The sequence below is a fragment of the Apostichopus japonicus genome, chromosome 22 (assembly GCF_037975245.1).
Source record: "Apostichopus japonicus isolate 1M-3 chromosome 22, ASM3797524v1, whole genome shotgun sequence".
Classification (NCBI taxonomy): domain Eukaryota; kingdom Metazoa; phylum Echinodermata; class Holothuroidea; order Aspidochirotida; family Stichopodidae; genus Apostichopus; species Apostichopus japonicus.
The window spans coordinates 11,153,303-11,174,921 of record NC_092582.1 but is presented as its reverse complement, the minus strand read 5'-3'; the positions used below and the strand labels follow the sequence as shown (position 1 = coordinate 11,174,921).

Below are 21,619 nucleotides of genomic sequence, written 5' to 3'. Positions count from 1 at the left end.
AAATATATAATTATGATATTATATCGCAACTCTGTCCAGGGGAAGTGTATGCAATGCTTGCCTTACAAGGAACTCTTAAAGGAGATACCAACCCTACCATCATCTTTAGTTTATACTGTATAGGACAGAGATCTTTGTGAAGAACAGCTCCCCCAAACAGCTAACCCCAGCTTGCCCCATCTGGGAGCATTTTGATCTGACCTACTGACTAATGGAATCAAATACTAATGAAAGATTCATGTGATGACACTTGTGGGTTGCCTCTGTTTTCGTGTCAACTACGATCTTATTCAAATAATACTTAATAGGTGTAGTGAAATGGTTAGGAACTGGATGCCAAAAGGCAAACAGCAGATTTTAGTTTCCAATACTTAAAACCAACAAAATGAAGCCTTTCCTTAACAATCTGAAACTTTCCCCCAAAATTCAATGATTTGTACATGAATATTACTTTTGTTAATAACTGTACCATGATCAGCCCACTTCACCAGCAGTAAAATTAAATTTGGGATTGTTAAGCATATCAGATTACCTTTGCAACAAATGACATAAGTGTTAGTATTATGGTCATTAGCATAATGAATATGCAGGTTAACCTATATTGCAGTTATTGAACCTTATATTGCCAGTTTTCACATTTGAAATGATGTATGGATCTATATATGTTAATTTGTTGTCATTTAATTTTAGTTATGTTTTCAGAATTCTCTCACCCCAGGTATTAATACTTTCATACACTCCAATCCCCCTACCCCCCCCCCAGCCCTCCCGATAGCACCATCCCATTTCTTCGCATGTAATATATTTAATGCACTAAGAGGAATTCCTTTTGCACACGTTTCTCTCCTATTTATAACTAAATATTCAACAATTTTTTTCTACATTATAATTTTCTCCCTTCTTTCTGAAGTTTTCATTACAAATGAATATTCAATGAGTTAATTCTTTTACTAACAAAACTAAAGAGAATTTCTTCAACACATTTCCTAGATTTCCCTAGCCCTTGGTCAATCCGTTTCATATGTTTTCTTTTAATAGTTTCAACTAACAGTCTGATTGAGCCAATTCACAAGAAAATATTGTCTTTATAACCTCTTTTTATCATCATTTTCAAGCCCTTCGTTCCCATCAATATTCACAAAGAAGTCTTAGCCTTGGTTTCCCAAGCTACGACTCATGTTTTCATCTTCATTTCAAGTTCATCTATTAGTATCCTTTCACCCATGGTTTATCCCATATCACCATTTTTATGTTTCATATTATCAACCAGGCATGGTTGAATATTACATTATTTGTTATTGATATTCAAAAGGTACATATTTTCATATCCGGTCCATATTTGTTTTTGTTTTCTTAGAGGAAAGTAAAACTATGAAAGGAATATGAAATTAAGGAAGGTTAAGAGATGATAAAGAGATGAGACGTTAATAGGTGGTTGCCATAGTACCATGATGCTTTGGGGATAAACGTGCGGGTTTGACTTACGTTATCACCTGCCCTAGTACTCTTTGCAAGTAGAGGGTCATACTGGAAGAGAAACATGGTTTTTCAAAGAGAAAATGTAAAATTTGTGGGCATTTGCCCCCTCAAAGCAAAAACAAAATCAGGGATGAGTGAAGAAAATGGAAAAAACAATGAAAGAAAATCATAAGAATGGGGGGAAAAAAATGGCGGTTGAAATTTAAAATGCTTTCGTTCCTCCAGAGGTTTGCTGGTGACATCTTTCAATGAAGCAGGTTATTGCAGAATTTTATCGAAAAAGATCACAAACAATTTTTTTTCTTTTGACATTCTGTTCAAATTTTGGTTTAGATATGCAAATATAGGACATGTTAGTCTATATCAGACTAATAATATTTCAAATTTTTACTCTCTATGGAGAGAGAATATGTTTTTGTCTGTACCAAACTTTTGAAAAGCAAAACAATGTCAAGCTCGAAAAAATGATCATGCTAAATAGGTACGCGTTACTTTTGAATAATTGAATTAACCACATGCTGCGAGATTTTACGTGGAACAAAACTGATTCATTGGTCCTTCCATAGGCCATGTTAAAAATGGAGGAAGGTCCATTTTAAGACACACACATTCAGTAAAAACACAAAATGAAAACAAAAAGCTCAAATTTGAAGAAAAAAATTTGTAACCGGCAAAGTAAAACAGGAAAGGAAAACACGAGAAGGAATGTTGCATCATGTGCCAAAATAAAAAGTAAGTTGAGGAGAAATTATGTCTGAAAGAGGATATTAAACTAGGTTAAGAACGGTTAAGATAAGAACAGTCTAGATAAACTTAACAATAGCAAAAGGATTATGTTATTTCATGAACAATAACAAAGGGATCATGTTATTTCATGAACAGTAACAAAAGGATAATGTTATTTCATGCCACACAGGCTATTGAGAGTGTCATTTAGATGAACATGTCATCACGTCATGAAACGAGGACACTGCAGAAAACTTCATTTAAAGGACCACACCACTGTGCAGTACACTTCAGAAAACTTGCGAGAAGTTAACATGAAAGAAAAAAACCCAGCTCATGCAACTTGTCTGTTGACCCAAAATGCTGGTACCACAGGGTGAAGATTTTGGTGCCACAGGGTGAAGATATTGGTACGACAGGGTGCAGTTGAGTGTGTGTTTAAGTCGTATAAGTTCAGCAAATACTTTGTCCAATATCAAGTACCTGTGTCAGTCACAAATTATAAAATTCTGATCCCTCAACCCACTCGTCATGTCGCCCATCCCCCCCCCCCTCCCCCAATACTCGCTGTTCACCATACCTTGCACTCTTCGGCCTGGTTACGGAGCTGATCAATGGTTGGTTTGTAAGCTTCCAAGTCAGACATTAATACATCGTGCTTCATGAGCAGGGACTGCAGACAAGAAAATCAAACCCAAAACAAAAAGTGTTAAAATATCATACTTTTCCCTATAAAAAAACAAAACAATATGACCACAAAAATAATCCCTAAAGAAAGACTTTAAAAAAATATTAACAAAAAGTTAAGATATTGGAAAAAGTTGAAGAGATTAAAATTCTAGACAAAAACCTCCTTCTCAAGAAGTTAGCTTTTCAAATTGCACACAAGTTGCACATTTACCTCAACTGCACAGCATAGAAATAATCAGTTCCTCAAGATATTCATCACCTTTAACTTGTCCACATCAAAGTGCATTCTATACTCACTCAACAGTTCTAGTATACTGGTAAGAGTCTTGAAGGAAAAGACTTTCAATTTCAATTTTATTTATTCCAGTATAAATATAAATTTATAAAAAGTATAAGAAGCACATAAAGGAAACATATAATTACAGTGATTAATTTTGTGACTTATGCACCCTGCATGTCGATATGTACAGTAATGACACTAGTAAGCACAAAATCTCATTATCCACCCCTCCCCCCTCAGACCTACCCTTTGTACACAGATAAATGGCTACCCCTCCCCTCCACCCCTCCCATGGGGCATAACAACAGGGCAGTCAGAGTGCATTATAACTTACCTCAGCGCTGTCCTCATCTTTACCGTAGTCTTCACTGCAGATGATTGGTTCCTTACTCTTCAGCCAATCCTGGCCTTCGTCAGCATCTGCGAAATACTGCTGAGCTTCCAGAGAATCATCCAAGTCATGTTCTCTCTGATCAGCTTTGTCCTAGGATGAAGAAGGGTTGGAAAAGAAAAACAGTTGGAGAAACTCATTTCATAATCATAATAATAATAATAAAATTTAAAAAAATTAAAAATAATCATAATAATTTGCATTCTTATGAATTCATTTTCTTGTTCTATAGAGGTTCCTTGTACATCTTTTCTATATTAAACATTTGCAACTCTGGTTTTTTTTTTTTTCATATCCATCTCTACCTCTGATCTGGAAATTCTTAATCCTTGACATAATCTTGTTCATTGACTTATCGCCAAAAACAAACCATTCCTTCACTCTTTCAAAAGTTGACATGTATTTGTCTTAAAATGAATTCTAGAAGAGGTTGGACAAATCCAGTCTCCATGACTCTAAAAGGAAACTGAAGGATTGAAAAGACCATTTGCTCCTTGAAGATGAAACTCTACGAGACTGATGTGTTCTTACCTTCAAGTTATTCCACTTATCGTCCAGGTTGGTCAGACGAGATTCAATTTCATCCTTGGCGAAGTGACCTGTGAAAGTAGATACAAGAGTTAACAATCGATCCTGTCACATCTTAAATCTGAGTTACTTTGTAAGTTTTAGCTAATATTCCAAAGCTTGAAAGACTGCAACTTCTTAGTACCAGTTACTACTTTTTATTCCCTACCTCCACATGAAAACTGTCATTGGCTTTTTCAGGTCACAATCTTTGTATTTCTCTGGCAAACATAGATTCGTCATTTACAGCTTGGGAAGATTTTTTAATCTTAATTTAACTGAAAACAAACTTTTAAAAATCATTTGTCCTTCATCAGAATGATCAGAATGCAAGCACAAACATCAGATGTTTTATATCTATCGTGAGTTCTCATACCATGAAAGAACGTCTTTTGAAAATGTCCAGTGCTTCTAAAAAAAGATCTGCTTTGTTATCCATTATGGAAACATTACAGTACTGGCAACATTTTTAGGATCATTTTGTAAATATTGGTAGTAATTTTCAACACAATGATTAAGTGCTCAGTTAATATATAAACTACTCCCCCACCCCCACAAGCCAAAAAAAAAACAAAAACAAATTCAAAAGAGAGACAAGTAGCTCCTCTGCCTCTTTATAGCAATCCTCTCTGGCGATCAAAATGTAACATACTGCTTGGAAAATATCCTATTTCAGATCTTTGACAAACCATGTGAGAATGAAAACTAATTGCTTTGACAACCAATGCGCAATTACCTTCCAGCATCATCTCCTCTCCCAGCTTTCGAACAGCGGTGATACGAGGTTCGTGACCTTTGATCTCGGCCTGCAACACCTGGTGTTTCTTCATCAGGTTCTGGACCCCAAAGAGATCCTTGCCAAGGTTGGTAGAGGAAGCGATTGGTTCTTTCTCTCTGATCCAGGCCTCTTCATCGTCACAGTCGTGGAGGAATTCATGGAGGCGGTGGGCATCTTCCAGTTTCTTCTTACGAGCCTCCAGAGGAGCCTGTCGGAAAAAGTGAATATACTTAGTCATCATCAGCTGGGTAGGAGGCCAAGGAGGGGGAGGCCAGGGAGGGAGGAGGCCAGGGAGGGAGCAGACCAAAGGAGGATGGATGCCAAGGAGAGTGGAGGCCAAGGAGGATGGAGGCCAATAGACAATGGTCATTGCACTTCCTTTGTTAGTGCCCTCTTACAAAAACTGACTTTTCAGTAATCATGTTACAGAGGCAATATCCTAATTACCTTGATGCACAACAATTCAAATGTCCTGAACAATTTTTTTTTTTTTAATATATATTTTTTTTATCATCATTCCATCAAGAGTCCAAACAATGTACAATACATAATAACATGTACATTAAAACCATTAGTCAATATAATCAACAACAACAAATAAATCATTAAACTTCAAATAAAGATTTCCAGTTATGCCATCTGATATTAAAAGCATGTTGTTTACAATTAGTTTTATACATAAAGTTTTCTTTAAGATAAAAATTCTATAAATCAATTTTACCATAGCTAAAGGAAGGTTTCTCATTTTTTATGTCTACTATTTGAAAAAAACACCTTGGAGAAATTAGAAGTAGCCCATCATAATCTGATATATCAGAGATTGCCATGGTATTGCAACTGTGGAAAGACAATCCCTAATACATCCTTTTCTGTATATTCTGTTAAATCACATGAGGAGACAATATCAATGAAAAGTAATTTTGCTAATATTCTTTAATTGTTCAAGCTCACCCTGAGGGCTTCATACTTCTGAACCACAACTTTTTCCTTCTCTGCGATGGCGTCCTTGTCAAAGTGATCTGCCACTGCGTACTCCAGAGAGGTAGCCTGGGTCATCTGGATCACTTCCTCTTTGGCCATGATCTCCTCCTCCACCTTTTGGAATTTCTTCTTCAAATTCTCAACACTGCTCAGATCCTGTTATGTCAAAATTAATTTAAAAAAATCTGACTAAAAATTGTTGATGTTAAAGCATCGTTAGGATAATCATAATTCCTAAAACAACAGACTGCAATCTGGTTGGCGAGTTTCAGTTTAAAACAGCATAAGACAAGTCTTGTTCGCAATGAGAATCTTGTTGCATCAACTTAAATCACGAAGGCCAACTCAAAGAGCTGAAATCATTGGATAAAGTTCCAAACTAGCTAATGCTATTGCCAAAAGATTGACAGCTAGGGCATTTGCACCACCTTACAATCACTGCACAATTTACCATCACACCATATATACCCCCTCCCCCCACCCCCCCAATTTTTTTTTAGAAAACTGACATAAAACTAACAGCACGTTAAAAATTTGGTTTGCTTCCCTCATTTGCAAAAGATAAAATGCTGTATCCAATTTAGGTGTCACTTTAAATTGTTGGAAGTAACTTTTCTTTTGTTATTTGTGTTTTACCACAGTTTGATGTTACAACCTTTCTTAAATTGTGTGCAAACTAACTGTGAGGGGGAAGACTAATTAGAAACTCTACCTTGCCAATGTCTTCAGATGCCAGTTGTCCGTCGATCTCGGACAGCCATATGTCGACTGTGTCCACGTTGCGAGCAAACTGAAGACCTTTGTCAGCTTCACCGAGGCGAGTAGCTATTAAAAATGATTAACGAGAAGAACACTTTTTAGTGAGATCTATGGACTGCATGCTGACAAAGAAAATATTTCAAACGACAGATATGCTCATATCGAAGCCCTGAGTACCCAGCCGACTATTCTAGCGAACACAACCCACGGTCACATTCTTGGTACTATACCTCGCCTACTCCCTCCTCTCACCAAAGATTCAAGTCATTGTTCCAACAACCTGGACAACAACCTTTGTAAGCCGACTCAAAATTACTGAATTTAACTAAATCTATCCCATTCAAATATGACCAAACCAATGTTTCCATTTCTTAACATGAAATAATTACAAGGTACAAATACAATAAATAAGTATATCATAAAATATTGACCAACCATAAGCTAACCTTACATAACACCTATCCCTTTCCTCTCAAGCAAAACAGACTGTAAGCTACGTTATCAATTCACAAGAAACGAAACTTACAATTACCTGAAACTATCATACCCTAACCGTGTTCCCTAACATACACTTCCTCCCCTTCTACAACAAAGAAGGCACTTCTTTTGTTTTTTATATTATTATTCCTAGCTTTACCTTTCTTCTCCATTTCTTGCAGGAGCTGAGCCCAGAGGTTGAGAAGTTCCTCAATTCGCCTCTGAATCTCTGGAGATGCGTAGTGTTCGTCAGAAATCATGTCCTCCCCACTACCCTTCACCTTGTCCAGTCGTTCCTGGTTGGCGTTGACCTCATCCTCGAACGCTCTCTGCTTCTGTCTCTTACCCTGTAGATTGGTAGGATCCTAAACAGGGACAGACACAAGTCAAGTGTAAAGTCAAGGCATATATGTTTGTTTATGATATTATATAAATTATGTAAATATTTCCATAAAACAAACAAAAATAATAAGCTGAAGACGATGAATCAAGAAACATCCAGAAATGTTCTCACATAAATCTTTCTTTTTTTTCTATCCTCAATAAAAAGCCCCATCTGTTTTAGCTACACCTGCCTCTACTACTCAACTTTGAAGTCAATGTATTTGATATATTTACATTTGAACTTTTCAAAATTTGACACACTCTGGAGACAAAAACTAGCTTATTCTTGTCAAAGTCAAAAGCTTATAACACTTGCACGTTTAAGTGCGACAAACAAGAGGTGGTCCTGAGGATTCACTTTAAAACATATATTATCATTACTTTTACCATTTTTGTCCATGTTCAGAATATTCCAATAAATCTTCCGGCATAAACCGAGAAAAACAAGAAGTGGAACAATTGACAAGAATAAACTTCTGATTTACAGTCACATCAAAGCCTACAGCATCGTTGGAATAATATTTCAATGTCTACACCAACTTGGGCTTTATAACTAATATATTTATACAGTATATCTCCTGAAAATGAGATTCAGCTAATACTGAAGTTTATAAGATAGGAAAGTTCTTAGTCCACTTTTTGGGATATCAAATCAGACTACAGTGCTGATAAGGAGGATTAACAAAGCTAACTACTAATATGAAAATATACTATAACTAAACTATTTCCCTCTAACCCTACGGTCAGCAAACTTTGTGGCATGACCCAAAAGTGAGTTCAAATTTTTTTTCTTGGAAGGTCTCCAACATTTATCCAGACATAAAAAATTATCAACAATTTTTAGAGCTTACTAACAGAGGATATAATAAGGATTTTTTTGTGTGTAACATCAAGGAATTAGTCCAAGCATTCTGATAATGGGGGAGAGGGATGGAGGGGGGGTGTGATGGGTCGTGGCTCAATCCTCACGACTGTCTCAGGCCTAAAAGTTTGCAGACCACTGCTCTAGACTCTAAAGTACTTTCCCATAGCACCACCCATGGTTGCACCCAATTGGGACATATTATCATATACCGTCCTTTCGAGTCCAGCTCTAAAGAACTTCGAACATGCATTATAGAACATGTGGTTTAATCTAATGGTAACACCACCTCGTTCTTTTATCCAATCATTCTTTAATTAACTGATACGTTAATTACAAATATTGGAAAGCGAGCAGAATAATCATGGCTAAATCTAAAGGATATCACTGATAGTTTTGGTGAATTAAAAAAAACTATATCTAAAAACTACCTTATGTGAACTACCATCAATCCATGCACTGATCTTCTACAGTTTATTTTTAATAAATTGAAGAGTACTGGTTATCACTGATGAGAAAAGTATTTCACAGTAGTTGACAAAATGAACGGGCTGCGAATATATACTATTCATGGCGAATAAAGCACCGAAATGTTCGTATGGAGGAAAAATGTGAGGAGGGTCTTGTCTACATGATCGTACTTGCACCAGTTGCAATTTTAAGTATCACTAAAACTATAAATATAAATATAACCCTGATATGATAGACTTAAATGTTATGCCATGCACCTTGATGGAACACGTTGTTAGTAAACCATGCTACCACTGAGACGCTTAGAATCCAAAAGAACAGTTAAGAGACTTAGCGATTCTGGCTTGCAGTGGATGTCACCGATGACATGAGCAAGTTTGTTAAGACTATAGTTGAAACTAGAAGTGTGATCTAGTGTAACCGACAATAATATCATTGCAAAGGCAAAGGACAGGGGGAAAAAAACATTATTCAAGATAAATTGAATTATAAAACACTCCAAGTCTATGCCCAATGCAGCATATGGCTAGTGTAAACTGAAATTTGGTAATTAGAGTAGCTTAACTGGTATCCTAGCAACACAACCTTAGATAAAAGGTTCCTTATGAGCTGTCAAATTTAATGAGTCAAAACTCAAAAAACTTTATTTGATAAAGATAAAAATCAAACACATTATTGATAAATAGCCTGAACAAGTCTTTAACATTTTTGATAAGGTTTTGTTTATGTTTAATATTGTAAATTCTTGAATAAGTTAACATGGAAATATATTTTACTCTGATGAGATCAGGAATGAGTATTTCTACGCATATTATAAAACCAGGACTGACATAATCTCTAACCCAAAATAATACAAGACTTAAATACCTGATTAATTGATCAAGAACAAAGCAAAATTATGTTATTGCATATCAGATGAGATTTGATTCTCAAATCATTTGATCAAATATCAATTAAGGACTCATCAAATAAGATGTGTATGAAGAGAGAGAGAGAGAGAGATTTTAAGGAACGACACAACAAATATTAGTTGATTAAGGAAAAAAACAACAGATGAAACAGGGAGTATAGTGTGACAGCATTGAAAAAAACAAAATGGTGGCAAAGATTTCATGATAAATGTATACGATAAAAGCAAAAGAAAATTACTCAGCTAAATTTCATGGTCATGGCTAGTTACTGAGAAATTTGCATCTATTTTATATCAACCCAAAATTTACACAGTTTATCAAAGCCCTTTAACTAAAGTTCAGAGAGAAACACAGCCCAGAATCTACTTTGAATGCAGTGTATCTGATATATCGGACATTTTGCAATAGTCAACCATTAGAAGCTGATCTTGCAGTGAAGAATATAATACTAACTTTGGAAAGGTGGATAACAGTAAGATTTAGGACATATCTACCAATAGAACGAGCATGTGGAGGCTATCGCGGCTTTGGTTAACTCAAAATTCCAGTTTTGCTGTTATAAAAAACTGAGACATTTCCAGACCCTAGTTCATAACTTGTAGAGAGAAATATAAGGTAATATTCAAATTTTTGTGACATTAGTGTCCCCACCACCAAGCAAAAAATAAATAAACTCAATTAAATAAAACATGCAGCAGAAAGAATATAAGGACAAAAATTTAAAAAAAAAATCTACAGATGAAACATGAAAATATCTGATTCTATCTACTATGGAAAATCAATCATTCTAAGATAAAAATGGCACTTTCCTTCAGAGCAAAAAAAAAAAGTAAAAACTAAAGAATAAAATATATGCATATTCATGATATGGCAGCATTCAATTGGCATGACTTGGCCATGAATGATATTTTGCTTTACCACTATCAAGCTGAGTCGACCGCTCTCATTCCGTCTAGTCATCTAAATGGTGGGCAAAATTATCATCGAGTTAAACAACAAACAAAAAAAAAGTACCATAATTTAATTGCCTGGATCTGATTCCCAGATGAGAAGAAAAGGTGGGTTGGAGAGGAGGGTAAGGAGGGTGGAGGGGGGGGGATGGGTTAATAAAACTTTTTTCAAACTTCACAAGTGTTACAGTTAGCATATGGGTGACAAACGACATTATTTCAACAGTGCTTTAATATTAGGAGTTTGCACATTAATGTGAAGTTAGTGAATTAGGGAAAACTCATGATTTTTGTGATATAGTGAAAATGCTACTAGCGTCAGCCCCTTAATTAAAACAAATAAATTTTTTAAAAATGTTAATTTCGGCATTCGTACAATATTCTTTGCATAGATATGTTGTTGGACCCTCCCTACCATTGGCCCAAATAAAAGGTGGAGAATCCCACAGTATCATCGAACACACCTATTCACAAACATGTAACTTTTAATTAAACTATTGTGTGATCAAATCTTTTGTTTTCTCTTTCCCTTTCTCTTTTTTTAATTTAATTTCAATTTATGAATTAACACAACTCAGCCTACAGATTAGACAAACTAAAATTTGAATATAGGAAGGAGAAACAAGGATAAAATGAAATTAGAGGAATGGGGTGGGTGGGGGGGAGTTGAGACGTAAATGAAACGGGAGGAACTGAAATTGTGGAAGAGGACAGGGATGTATCACTATAACAGGGTGCGAAATACTCATGTAGGACAATAAAACAAAAGACACATCTATCTGAGCATACAGGTAATTAAATGAATGGTTGAATGTGCATTTAATGGACGACAGACTGCCTCTATTATCTGCAAGAAAAACACCACCTTTAGAGAGCAATTACTGACGAGAATAGACTATAAAAATCAATATTAAAAGAAAAAGGAAGGGAAATCACCAAAAAAGAGGGCAAAAAGAGCTTTCCAAATACTAGCTCGCAACTGGCCAACACCTGTTTTTTTTCTTCTTCTTCTTCTGCTCTTTTTTCTTGACAATTTTTAATCCTTTTTTGTGCCAAGAAATTCTTGCAAAGTTTTGCTTTTCCAAGTGCACTCCAAGTGATAACATTTTGCATGACGGTTTATTTGCAGGGCATACAATGTGCAAAAAGTTTGATAAAGGATTTATACATTTGACAGGTGCATTTCTTCCCATTCTTCAATTTCCTGTTAAAGTTTATTCTGTCTGTCCTATATAATGATATTCCGAAGGAAAATTGAGCAACATTGAAGCAAAATACACAGAAAACAAATTGAGTTCTTTGAATTGTCTGGATATCACAAAACAAATCAATTTGAAAATAATAATATTGGAAATTTAAAGAAAGCATCCAAAGAGTCAGAGAGTAAATTTCAGACAGACCTCAGGATGCTCTTTTTAGATTAATATTATGTAACATCTTTCACAGTTAGAGCTACTAGTTTATTGCCTTGTTGCCCTTCATAAAGAATGTAAAAGAAATACCCCTGTGTTGGCAGCGTTTGTTTTAAAAAAAAAAATTATTATTTAAAGGAAGAAATATTGAAAGCTGTTGCTTTTGTTTAGTTGACGTTGCTTAGCAATATGAGCAGGCACAGAGTAGTGATATTGCTCACCTTGTATGATTCATCCATGGTGATCTTCAGTTTATCCCGGATCCAGGACTCGACTTCGTCTGCGTCACGGTCAAATTTCTGGTAGCGCAGCGAGTCCTCCAACAGTTTGCTGCGATTATCTGACCTATCAATGAGGGCATGGCGCCGGTCGAGCAGCTGGAAACAAAAGTAAAGATTGAGCATCATGAGAAGAATAAGAACCTCAAAAATAAATCTTTTAGACTCTTTTTCTAGCTTCAAACTTTCTCTACTCTGGAATGAGAGAGCTTTGGCTGGTGTATTCGTCACAGAATCATGTCCATTAACGACCCAGAGAGAAATAAAGGACTCTATCGATACGAAAAATGTATGAAAGAAAAGCAAATCTGGCGATTTCTTGTGGATCTGTGAAAACTACGTTCTCAGCAAGTTTATATCTTACAACCCAAGAGAAAACTTCCTGGAATGAAGACAACAAGAAACAAAGTTTGGACTTCTTACAGCCAATCTTTAAAAAATGTTCACCATTTAACCCTTTTTCACTCCCCCCCCCCCCCCTCTCTGACGTTAGTAATATGGTTGTAAAACTATTTGATGAATTGAACGATAGGATGCATGTCCTTCGTTTCTTCATTAAGAAATACTTACTGCATCCCTACGCTGTTCTACATCTGGAGATGCATAGTGGTCATTCTCGATCAGTTTTGTGGCAAATTCATCCAGAGCCTGTAAAGATAGCAAATATCACTTTCAAGTTAATGTTGTGCTCTTTTTGCAATCAATTCATCGCAAGATTTATAAACCCCAAAAGCTTAAAAAGCACCCAAAAAAATGCAACATACTGATTGGCTCCAAAAAAAAAAAATTGTCCAAGTTTGGTGAAAATCTTGACAATATATTAAAAACAAGTGTTTCTTCCATACGAAATGTTGATAACGGAATAACAGAATTATTCCTTTCTTGCAGAGAGCACATAATTCGAAAAATTGTATTATCATTTGGTTATAAGATATCTTGATGTCAGTATCACACCTAACCTTCGATCAACCACCAGAAATCGACATTAAAATTCTAACCCTATAACCTTTGACATGCAATGTTTCGTGTAGAAGATGATAGCAGTGAGGGTAACGTAATATATCTGTATGAAATTTGGAACCAACAACTTCCTCTCCTCCTCCTCCTCCCCCTCCCCCTCCTCCTCCTCTCCCTCTCACCCCCGGCCCACCCCACCCCTCCCTCACTACTATAAATTTAACTACGCAGCTACACAGGGTTCTATATAAAACAAAAAATGCATCAAAGATATACAAACATTGTTTACAAGCTCACCTTGATTTTGTCTTCTTGGGCATTGAGAGTCTTCTGGAAATTTTCCTGTTTCTTGATGAGGGCCTCCACTTGATCGATGGAATCTCCAAGGTCCTCATTTTGTAGGAATGTCTGTCAAAGGAAGAGAATTCAACTGTGAGCTTGCCATGCAATCAATAAATTAGGTGTAACTCAATAACTAACTTTGTGGACGATACTTTATTACATACAGAAATAAAAAGATATCAGCTCAATATAAATATTTAATAATTGTTCTGATAGTGTTACTGGCCACAGATCTGGAGGGTATGTCTAAAAGGTATTAATCATAAGATAAAACTTGCATCAGACCAACAAAGCCATACAATTTTGAATCATACTGCACTTCTTGCAACTGATTCATCATTCAACTCCTTGGTTGCATGATAAATTAAAAAGGTTTTGTGATTTACTTGTTATATCAAGAAATCACTTTCTTCTCCATAGCAAGTTCACAATTTGATAACATTGCTTATAACATTTGACATCTGGTGACCTCAATGGAAATGTGCCTTTCACCTAAACTGGTTCCTGTTCAATAAAGTGCTTTTCCTGGGACTCTTATGGGAGACAGAGAAATTTTCCACATGACAACACCCTAGCAAACTATGAGCCAACTTATCAAGTTTCCTCAGAGATTATAAATGTTTTGAACACAAATATTTTCCTTCCAGTACACAATGAAAAACAAACTCATGCAGATCAGTTCAACAATGTTTTTATTCATCAATGTGTACGCTGACAAATCCTACCCCTCCTCCGTCATTTATTCCCGACCACCCCTCCCCCCCCTCCTCTTCTCCTTGTAGTACTTGAATTATGTTAAATCAAAATTAAATTCAATACAAGATAACCCCCACATTCAGGAACAACATTCTCAACATGGTAGTAACTATTTTATAAATATCCAATTCCAGATTACCTCTTGCTTGGCCATCCATGTGTTGGCTTGTTCAGTGTCCCTGTAAAACAGCTGCAGGTCCATGCACTGATCGTATTTCTTGTTTCGTTCGTCCCAGAGATCTTCCAGATTCCTCTTCTCCTCTGCCAGGGTGACAAGCTTCTCCTTGACATCCTCAGAGGCGGGATGGTCAGCATCCAGCAGAGCCTGTCCCTCGTCCGCCACGTTCTTGAAATTATCCTCGTGAGCATCCATTTCACTCTGACATTAAAATATGAACAGGTAATGATAATCATGGCAAAATACGTCAGGCCAACTTACTTTTACACATTTCATGGCAAAATACGACGCAAAAACAGTCATGTTGCTATTCAAGTGCAAAGTTGCATAGCATTTCTCGTACACAGGAACCGCAGCATTTAATTATAAGAGACAGAATTCAGAAATCTTCGAAGCTGCTGTTTAAACTTGAACATTAAGAGTATTTCCTGTAAAGATACATGTTTTTTATTGTCATCTGGTAAATACCTTGTGTTCTTGGTGTCTTTCGATCAACGCCTCTGCTCCTGGGACGTCCTTGGCGAGTTCTTCTGATGTGATGATGGTTCTCATCTCAACCACCCAGACATTCAGCTCTCTGTAATCCGTCAAGAATCGTTGCAACTTTTGAGATTCATCCAGCTTCACCTTACGGTCATCAGCCTGGGGGTGAATAATCACACGTTGGATAGTTATGGCAAAAGTGAGAGAGAGAGAGTGTTTTGAAATTCAATAAACACAAAATGCAAGCTACACATATGGTGCCCTTACTATTTTAAGTTGGGCTTCCAAGTCCAAACAAACCCCTCTTCTGCAACAGGCTTATATCTGACTCAAGATAGGTCCAATGTAACACTCAAGGTGTTCTTATTAGACCAATAGAGAGCACTCCGTTTAGTTCAGTACTTTCTCCAAGGGTTAGGAAGCCAACAAAAAGCTCACTTGAAACCCTATCAGTGTAGTAAATCGTGGATGAACACCCGCTCATACCAAGCATACACTGTGAGCATCCATAGAATTAAGAGGCAGGCGTGGAACGCATCCCACCCATTCATGCTCCACCTATTAACACCCCTACCCCACAAACGAAAGTGTAAGCCATAAATTTTCTCCAGGACATTTCCTTTCATTGCGAATGGTGGGTCGGAGGGCCACCTTTTTCAACTCCTATTAACAAAACCTCTTGCCACTTAGCAGAGTAAGAAAAAGTTATCTTGAAGATCAATTTGCATATGTCACTCACCTTTGACCTCAAATTCTCCCAGTTGTTTGCAATTTCGTCTTTCTTGCTTTGTATATCAAGAGTGCTGTCGGGATGAGAGGATTCCAACCTGTCTGCCTCTTCGCAGAGGACAGTGACCTTCAGGAAGAGATCAAAGGTCAAATTTATTAAAAGAACAATAGTGATTACCATCATTTCAATGAGATAGTAGCAACACAATAGCACTCAGGAACTTCAGGGTACATCACAGATTTATGACCAACAAACTACTACCCAATCCACAAAAAGTGGTTAGATGAGCTAGGAATACTTTTGTGACTTAAGTAGATTCAATAAATGTTGTGACTAGAACAGCCAATCACTACAGTACTCTTAGTAATGCTTGGCATATATCATTCCAATACACCATGCCATTGACATTAGAGAGTAATGTGAACTTAAATGAGTATCTATACATTATGTAACAATGGATCTCACAACCTTTTTTTGCTCAGATGCAACCAAAGAAAGCAGCAGGGAAAGGAATTTCTAGAAAACTTTTGAATTTTTAAAAAGCATGAAACAGAAAACATCACATTATAGAAACTAATTCCTAAGCAAGTCTCATTTTATCCTTAATTTGTAATATATGCATATATTAGCATCTTGATATCATTGGACATTTTCTTATGCATGTCAGAAAGACATAATAAGTATAGACAAAATTACAGATGGTAGAGGGAATGGAAAAGAGTGTGTGAAATCTTACCTTATCTTCCAGAGCGTTGAGGTCTCTTTCCAAGCCATCATGTTTACGCTGCAGGGCTTGAACAGTGGGGAGATCTCGGCCGTAGTCGTCCGTGGAGAGGAGGGTGTCCTTCTCGTTAATCCAGCTGATGGTCTCATCAGCATCTCTAAACATCAAGAGGGGGACAGAGACAAAAAATAAGGACATCATATCGATGGATCGAAGGAAAAGAAGGGAAGAATGCAAAGCAACTTTAGGAGCCGGTAAAGTGACTCCAGATAGCACAGTGTCAAAGGTCGACAGATTACCCTAGCATTGTGGGCATTGGTAGGGCCAAGGTCAGAAACCTTGATGAATTTCCTGGAAGCTTTGTTTGTGAGAACTGCCGATTTCCTGCTTTTTGTAGATACAGCAAACAAACCAGCATTTCTGGATACATAAGGATATTTAACAGTGAAAAGGTAAAGCTAACCCCTCTGCTGATACATATATTTCTATGAAACCATTGGGCTTTATATATAATAATATTTTGTGTTTATTTGATATCTTATGTTTTGCATGGTGATTTTCTGCTACGACTATGAATTTCCAACACACTTTGTTAATATGGTTTGCAAGGTTTTCCAAACCTGGAATAGAGCATAAGTGGAGTGGGGAGCATAACCAATACATGTTTCACATGTGGCTCAAAGTATTTAAAAATAAAACCAAATTAGCACTGACCTGTTGAATGTCTGGATCTCCAATGCTCCATCCAATTTCTCACATCTGACTTGAGCGAGCATTCTGAGCCTGTCCCAGGCATCGTTCATTTCCTAAGAATAAATGAAAAGGCAAAGGGCATGAGCTGGCTTACAAAAATATACTAAGTCAGTTGTGACTTACACTCATCGTGAAAAGGCTCTTAAAACCAAGGAGACCATTTAAAAATCTGAATTCTGAATTTTCCTGTTTGATTAAACCCACAAAACTGACACATCCACATTTGTCACGATGTATACACTAACTGATTGTCTCGTCCTACATGTGTGTCATTCCAACAACTTCCATATTACTAATATCTTTTCTAGAATTACCTCGTCAACATATCAATTGAATATCAAATTTACAAATGCCTTATTTGCTTTTTAAATGGCCTCTGAAAATGTGTCACATTTTTGTATTTCAAATGTTTTACCGTAAGGTAGATTGTTTCTGTGACACGTTTTCACGATGCTTATAATTTACACTTTTACATGTGAAAAACATTTGATTGAAAGCTCCCTTTAACTATTTATTTCTTTGTTTTTACAAGTTATTCATTTACACTTGTGATAAACATAGCACAATAATATATATCAACTGTTTTGATAATTAACTCATTTACATATAATTAACAACTGCTAAAACTCTGCTTCTTCTCTCTCCGAGGATTTGCTTCAATAATTTTACTTCTTACTGTTTTATTAAAGCTTGTTTTTCTTCCTGTCATATTCACCTGCCTCCTATAATTTACGATGATTAACGCATGGGTAAAGACTGTTAAGTTTTTACTGTGAACATTCCTATAATGAAGCAATTAATTAAATACCTTTTGTTTATCTTGAATGGTCTCTGTTTCTGGATGCTGATCAGCCACAAGCTCTTCAGCCACTTCGTTGACTTTGTTCACTTCACCCACATGAGCCTCCAAGTCCTTGCAGAAACAAGAAAAAAAAAAAGATGCTCATATAAGCATGCATGCATTATGACAAGCCCTCCATGTTACTTTTGGGAGAGCCAAACAAAAAATGGAAAGTTCTTAAAAATCTGGGGAGTTCAAAATGTTTCACTTGTGAAGAATGCACCTATATTGCAAACTTGATGATCAGATCAAACTCCTTGGTCCAATGCAAATTATTTGTGTTCATCCATCATTCAACAAACTATTGATAAGATACCAGAATCTTGCATTAAGATCATTTGTGAGGTACAAAGGTCAAAACTACACAAATACATCAGGACAAAGAGAATACCTTGTTGAATTCTTGGAAATTCTTCCTGAGAACTTCCACATGTTCGAGATCAACACCGAGGTCTGTTGACGCCGCGATGAGTTCCTGGAACAAAGAAAAGTAGGAAAAGAGATGAAGAAAGAAATAAAAAATACAGTCTTATGTGTGAAGATTCATTGAACAGCAAGGAATTGGTTTTTATTTGTAAATATTCAAAAGTCCATATATATATATGAATAATCATGCATATATATATATATATGATTTATCAGCAATTATGAAAATCCTTTCATTGTCATGTTACAATGTTATTACAATCATATGATTTTTCAAGATGAATTTGTACATGACAGTTACCATAGCAACAGTAAATGGAGACACTAGAGAACATCAATGCAGATATAGAACATTTGGCTACATTACATCTAGTCCTACAATCAGATTATCTTTCAAGGAAACCAACCACATACAACCATGAAGGTTTTTCTTAATAATAATATTTTTTAATAATCAGCAGTTATTTTAGCCACGCTTAAGCAACCACAAATGTGGGCTTATGGATTACAACTTACACGTCGGTGACTTCCAATTCAACATTTAATCTCAAATTTGGAATCTTATAATTCCACAATCTATATTTGGCCACCTTAATTATTTTTATTTTCATGATCACAAAACTACAAAATGAACTACGCCCCAATGATTCCCTTCTAATGAAAAATTAACTACCAAAACACATCATTTATAAAAAATTGTTAAAAATTTCACATCTGCTTTCAAATTCCACAAACTTCATCACTTGAACGTCAACACTCAACCACACAACTTCCTTTCATTCTGAGTAATTTGAGGTGTTGCATAAACTGACCTTGTCGTGGATCCAGAACATGACCTGCTCGTGGATGCGGAAGAATTGGATGAGCTTCTGCGCCTGGAGGAGCTTGATACCTTTCTCCCTCAGTTTCAACAGCAGTAGGTCCCAGAGCCTGTGTAACTCAATCAGACGTGCCTGGCAAATGGAAGGAGAAAACTCTTCAACTATTCACCATCTTCGTAACAGATTAGCAATTTCAACGAACATTACATTCAAATTCAATTTTTGAAACCAATACTCATAGCCATGAGTGATTCAACGGGTACGGCAGACAAATTAAATCCACAATTTTAAAAAGTGAAAAACATCCTCTATCTGATTGAGTCAATTAGCATTAATTAAATAATTAATTGACTTTTCTGCTTCACCAACATAGGTAAAACTTAATTTTTGTTCAAAATTTTGTGTAGCTGTTTTGAAAGCTCGGCATTTTGTCTGCCTATGGTTCCTGCGTAAAAAAAAAACGCTTTACAACTTTGGGTTTGTATATAAAGCAATTTGACAATTTTGCATACTAGCATTTTCCGATGCGATACTGGATCAATTTTTCCCTGTCAAGCAGATGAAAAGTCAAACAGAGTGCTCTTGATTTCCATTTTATCCCATCAAAAAAGTATTCTATTTTGACAAGACTATATATTTATATTTGTAAGCAAATGTATCAATTTTGCATGAAATATAAATCTTCTGTCTACACAGCTTTTTCTAATCTTTTCTTTCTTCATTTTTCTATATTTTTTTGCACCGAGAGACAAATTTGGGAAAGATATGTATATATTATACTTACATCAACAATGTCTGACTGGAAGTGGCTCTCATTGATCATTTTACCGCCGGCTTCGTCGAGCTGTTCTATGTACTTAGAATGGGCATGGACCTCTGCTTCAAAGGCTTGATGTTTCTGCAACTTGGCCTAAACAGATATGGATGGAAACAAAATGTATTCGATTTAGTTAATCATCCTTGCAATGATACGGCAGAAAACCTCTTGATAACTCTAAACACAGAAGCTTTTTTTATGGTAGCCAATCTTGGATCCTGTAAGGTGTTAACATACAGTAGTATTCTAAGTTGCTAACATTTCTAATCTTCCCTTCTGTTTTCAAGCAAGTTATTTTCACTCTTGCTGACGGAAAATATTGTAAGTCAGAAACAAAACAGGTTCTACCATTGGAGGCTGGAAAGCCTAAACAGAGGAGTCATGATTTCCAAATTAAAGGGAAAATTCTCACAACCCTCATAACATGCAATTAAAATTTTAATTGAAATACTTTTATGAAGCATAATGAATACAGTGGGAGTGTACTTCGGTTTAAAAGGATATAGTGTAGCATTGGCCACAAAAAAAAAACTGTTCAATTCAAAATAAAGCAGTTGTATTTGATAACTAGCCTTTCTTTAATTCTCAAGTAACTTAAGTTGTTCACAAACATAAACAACACATTTATAAGAGTTTTGTCATTTTCCAGGTTTGGAATCAATATTAAGGATATGGAGTTTTAATACATGAGGATCTATAGTTTGCTCCATGGTTATATAGACCGACCTGCAGATTAACAGGATCCCTGTAGCTTTCGTCCGAGGCTGTCTGCAATTTTTCCAAGATCCATGTCTCTAGTTCATCGGCGTCTCTTCGGAAGAACTGAAATTCTCTGGAAGCTTCCAATTTCTCCCTCCTCTGTTTGGCTAGGTGCTTGAACTGCTCATATTTGTCCAGCACCTGCTTTCTCCTGTCGGCGATGTCATCGGCCGTCTCCAGGATTCTGACTTCACTCCTTTCGGTCATCTTTCTTTCGGTTCAGTTTTCCTTCAACTGCAAAACCAAAATGGAGAGTAAAGATATATAATAATAATAATAATCAGCATTTATTTTTTACGACGCTTAAGCGACTACAAATGTGGGAGAAACCCACAAGGGTTTATGGATTACAACTTAAATGTCGGTTAGCTTCCAATTCAACATTTTATCTCAAATTTGGAATCTTTTCAATTTAGAAAGTCATTTCAGATGGGAAAACCGTAGATTGCTATTGGATGAAAAACCCACCTCACTATGACCCGGCCGGGAATTGAACCCCGAACCTCCCAATTGCTAAGCCTCATTGCTTCAAATGCCACCGCCTTTATCCACTCAGCCACAGCACCGAGATGAACTGTATGGTTGGATGTATGTAAACACATGATTCACAAAAAAAGAATCACATCTAATTTGATG

At 36.2% G+C, this 21,619-nt stretch overlaps 1 protein-coding gene across 19 annotated transcripts in view; it reads right to left on the bottom strand.

Annotated features, from left to right (window-relative positions):
- The window catches only part of LOC139964219 (spectrin alpha chain, non-erythrocytic 1-like), a 70,717-nt gene that overhangs the window by 37,316 nt on the left and 11,782 nt on the right, over positions 1 to 21,619 (bottom strand). For 12 of the 19 annotated variants that reach the window (XM_071965649.1, XM_071965644.1, XM_071965653.1 and 9 more), the window contains exons 2-23: positions 20,951 to 21,217; positions 20,192 to 20,317; positions 19,399 to 19,539; positions 18,552 to 18,635; positions 18,128 to 18,232; positions 17,281 to 17,372; positions 16,579 to 16,723; positions 15,852 to 15,968; positions 15,098 to 15,271; positions 14,591 to 14,830; positions 13,651 to 13,761; positions 12,967 to 13,044; positions 12,340 to 12,495; positions 10,675 to 10,716; positions 7,289 to 7,493; positions 6,605 to 6,717; positions 5,863 to 6,048; positions 4,870 to 5,119; positions 4,098 to 4,165; positions 3,510 to 3,659; positions 2,786 to 2,878; positions 1,486 to 1,527 (exon numbers count right to left, since the gene is read on the bottom strand). In XM_071965649.1, coding sequence (XP_071821750.1) covers positions 1,486 to 1,527; positions 2,786 to 2,878; positions 3,510 to 3,659; positions 4,098 to 4,165; positions 4,870 to 5,119; positions 5,863 to 6,048; positions 6,605 to 6,717; positions 7,289 to 7,493; positions 10,675 to 10,716; positions 12,340 to 12,495; positions 12,967 to 13,044; positions 13,651 to 13,761; positions 14,591 to 14,830; positions 15,098 to 15,271; positions 15,852 to 15,968; positions 16,579 to 16,723; positions 17,281 to 17,372; positions 18,128 to 18,232; positions 18,552 to 18,635; positions 19,399 to 19,539; positions 20,192 to 20,317; positions 20,951 to 21,190 — 2,958 coding nt within the window. In that variant the 5' untranslated portion in view covers positions 21,191 to 21,217. The remainder of the gene's footprint in view (positions 1 to 1,485; positions 1,528 to 2,785; positions 2,879 to 3,509; positions 3,660 to 4,097; positions 4,166 to 4,869; positions 5,120 to 5,862; positions 6,049 to 6,604; positions 6,718 to 7,288; positions 7,494 to 10,674; positions 10,717 to 12,339; positions 12,496 to 12,966; positions 13,045 to 13,650; positions 13,762 to 14,590; positions 14,831 to 15,097; positions 15,272 to 15,851; positions 15,969 to 16,578; positions 16,724 to 17,280; positions 17,373 to 18,127; positions 18,233 to 18,551; positions 18,636 to 19,398; positions 19,540 to 20,191; positions 20,318 to 20,950; positions 21,218 to 21,619) is intronic. The other 7 variants (XM_071965654.1, XM_071965660.1, XM_071965663.1 and 4 more) reach the window with 3 other exon arrangements.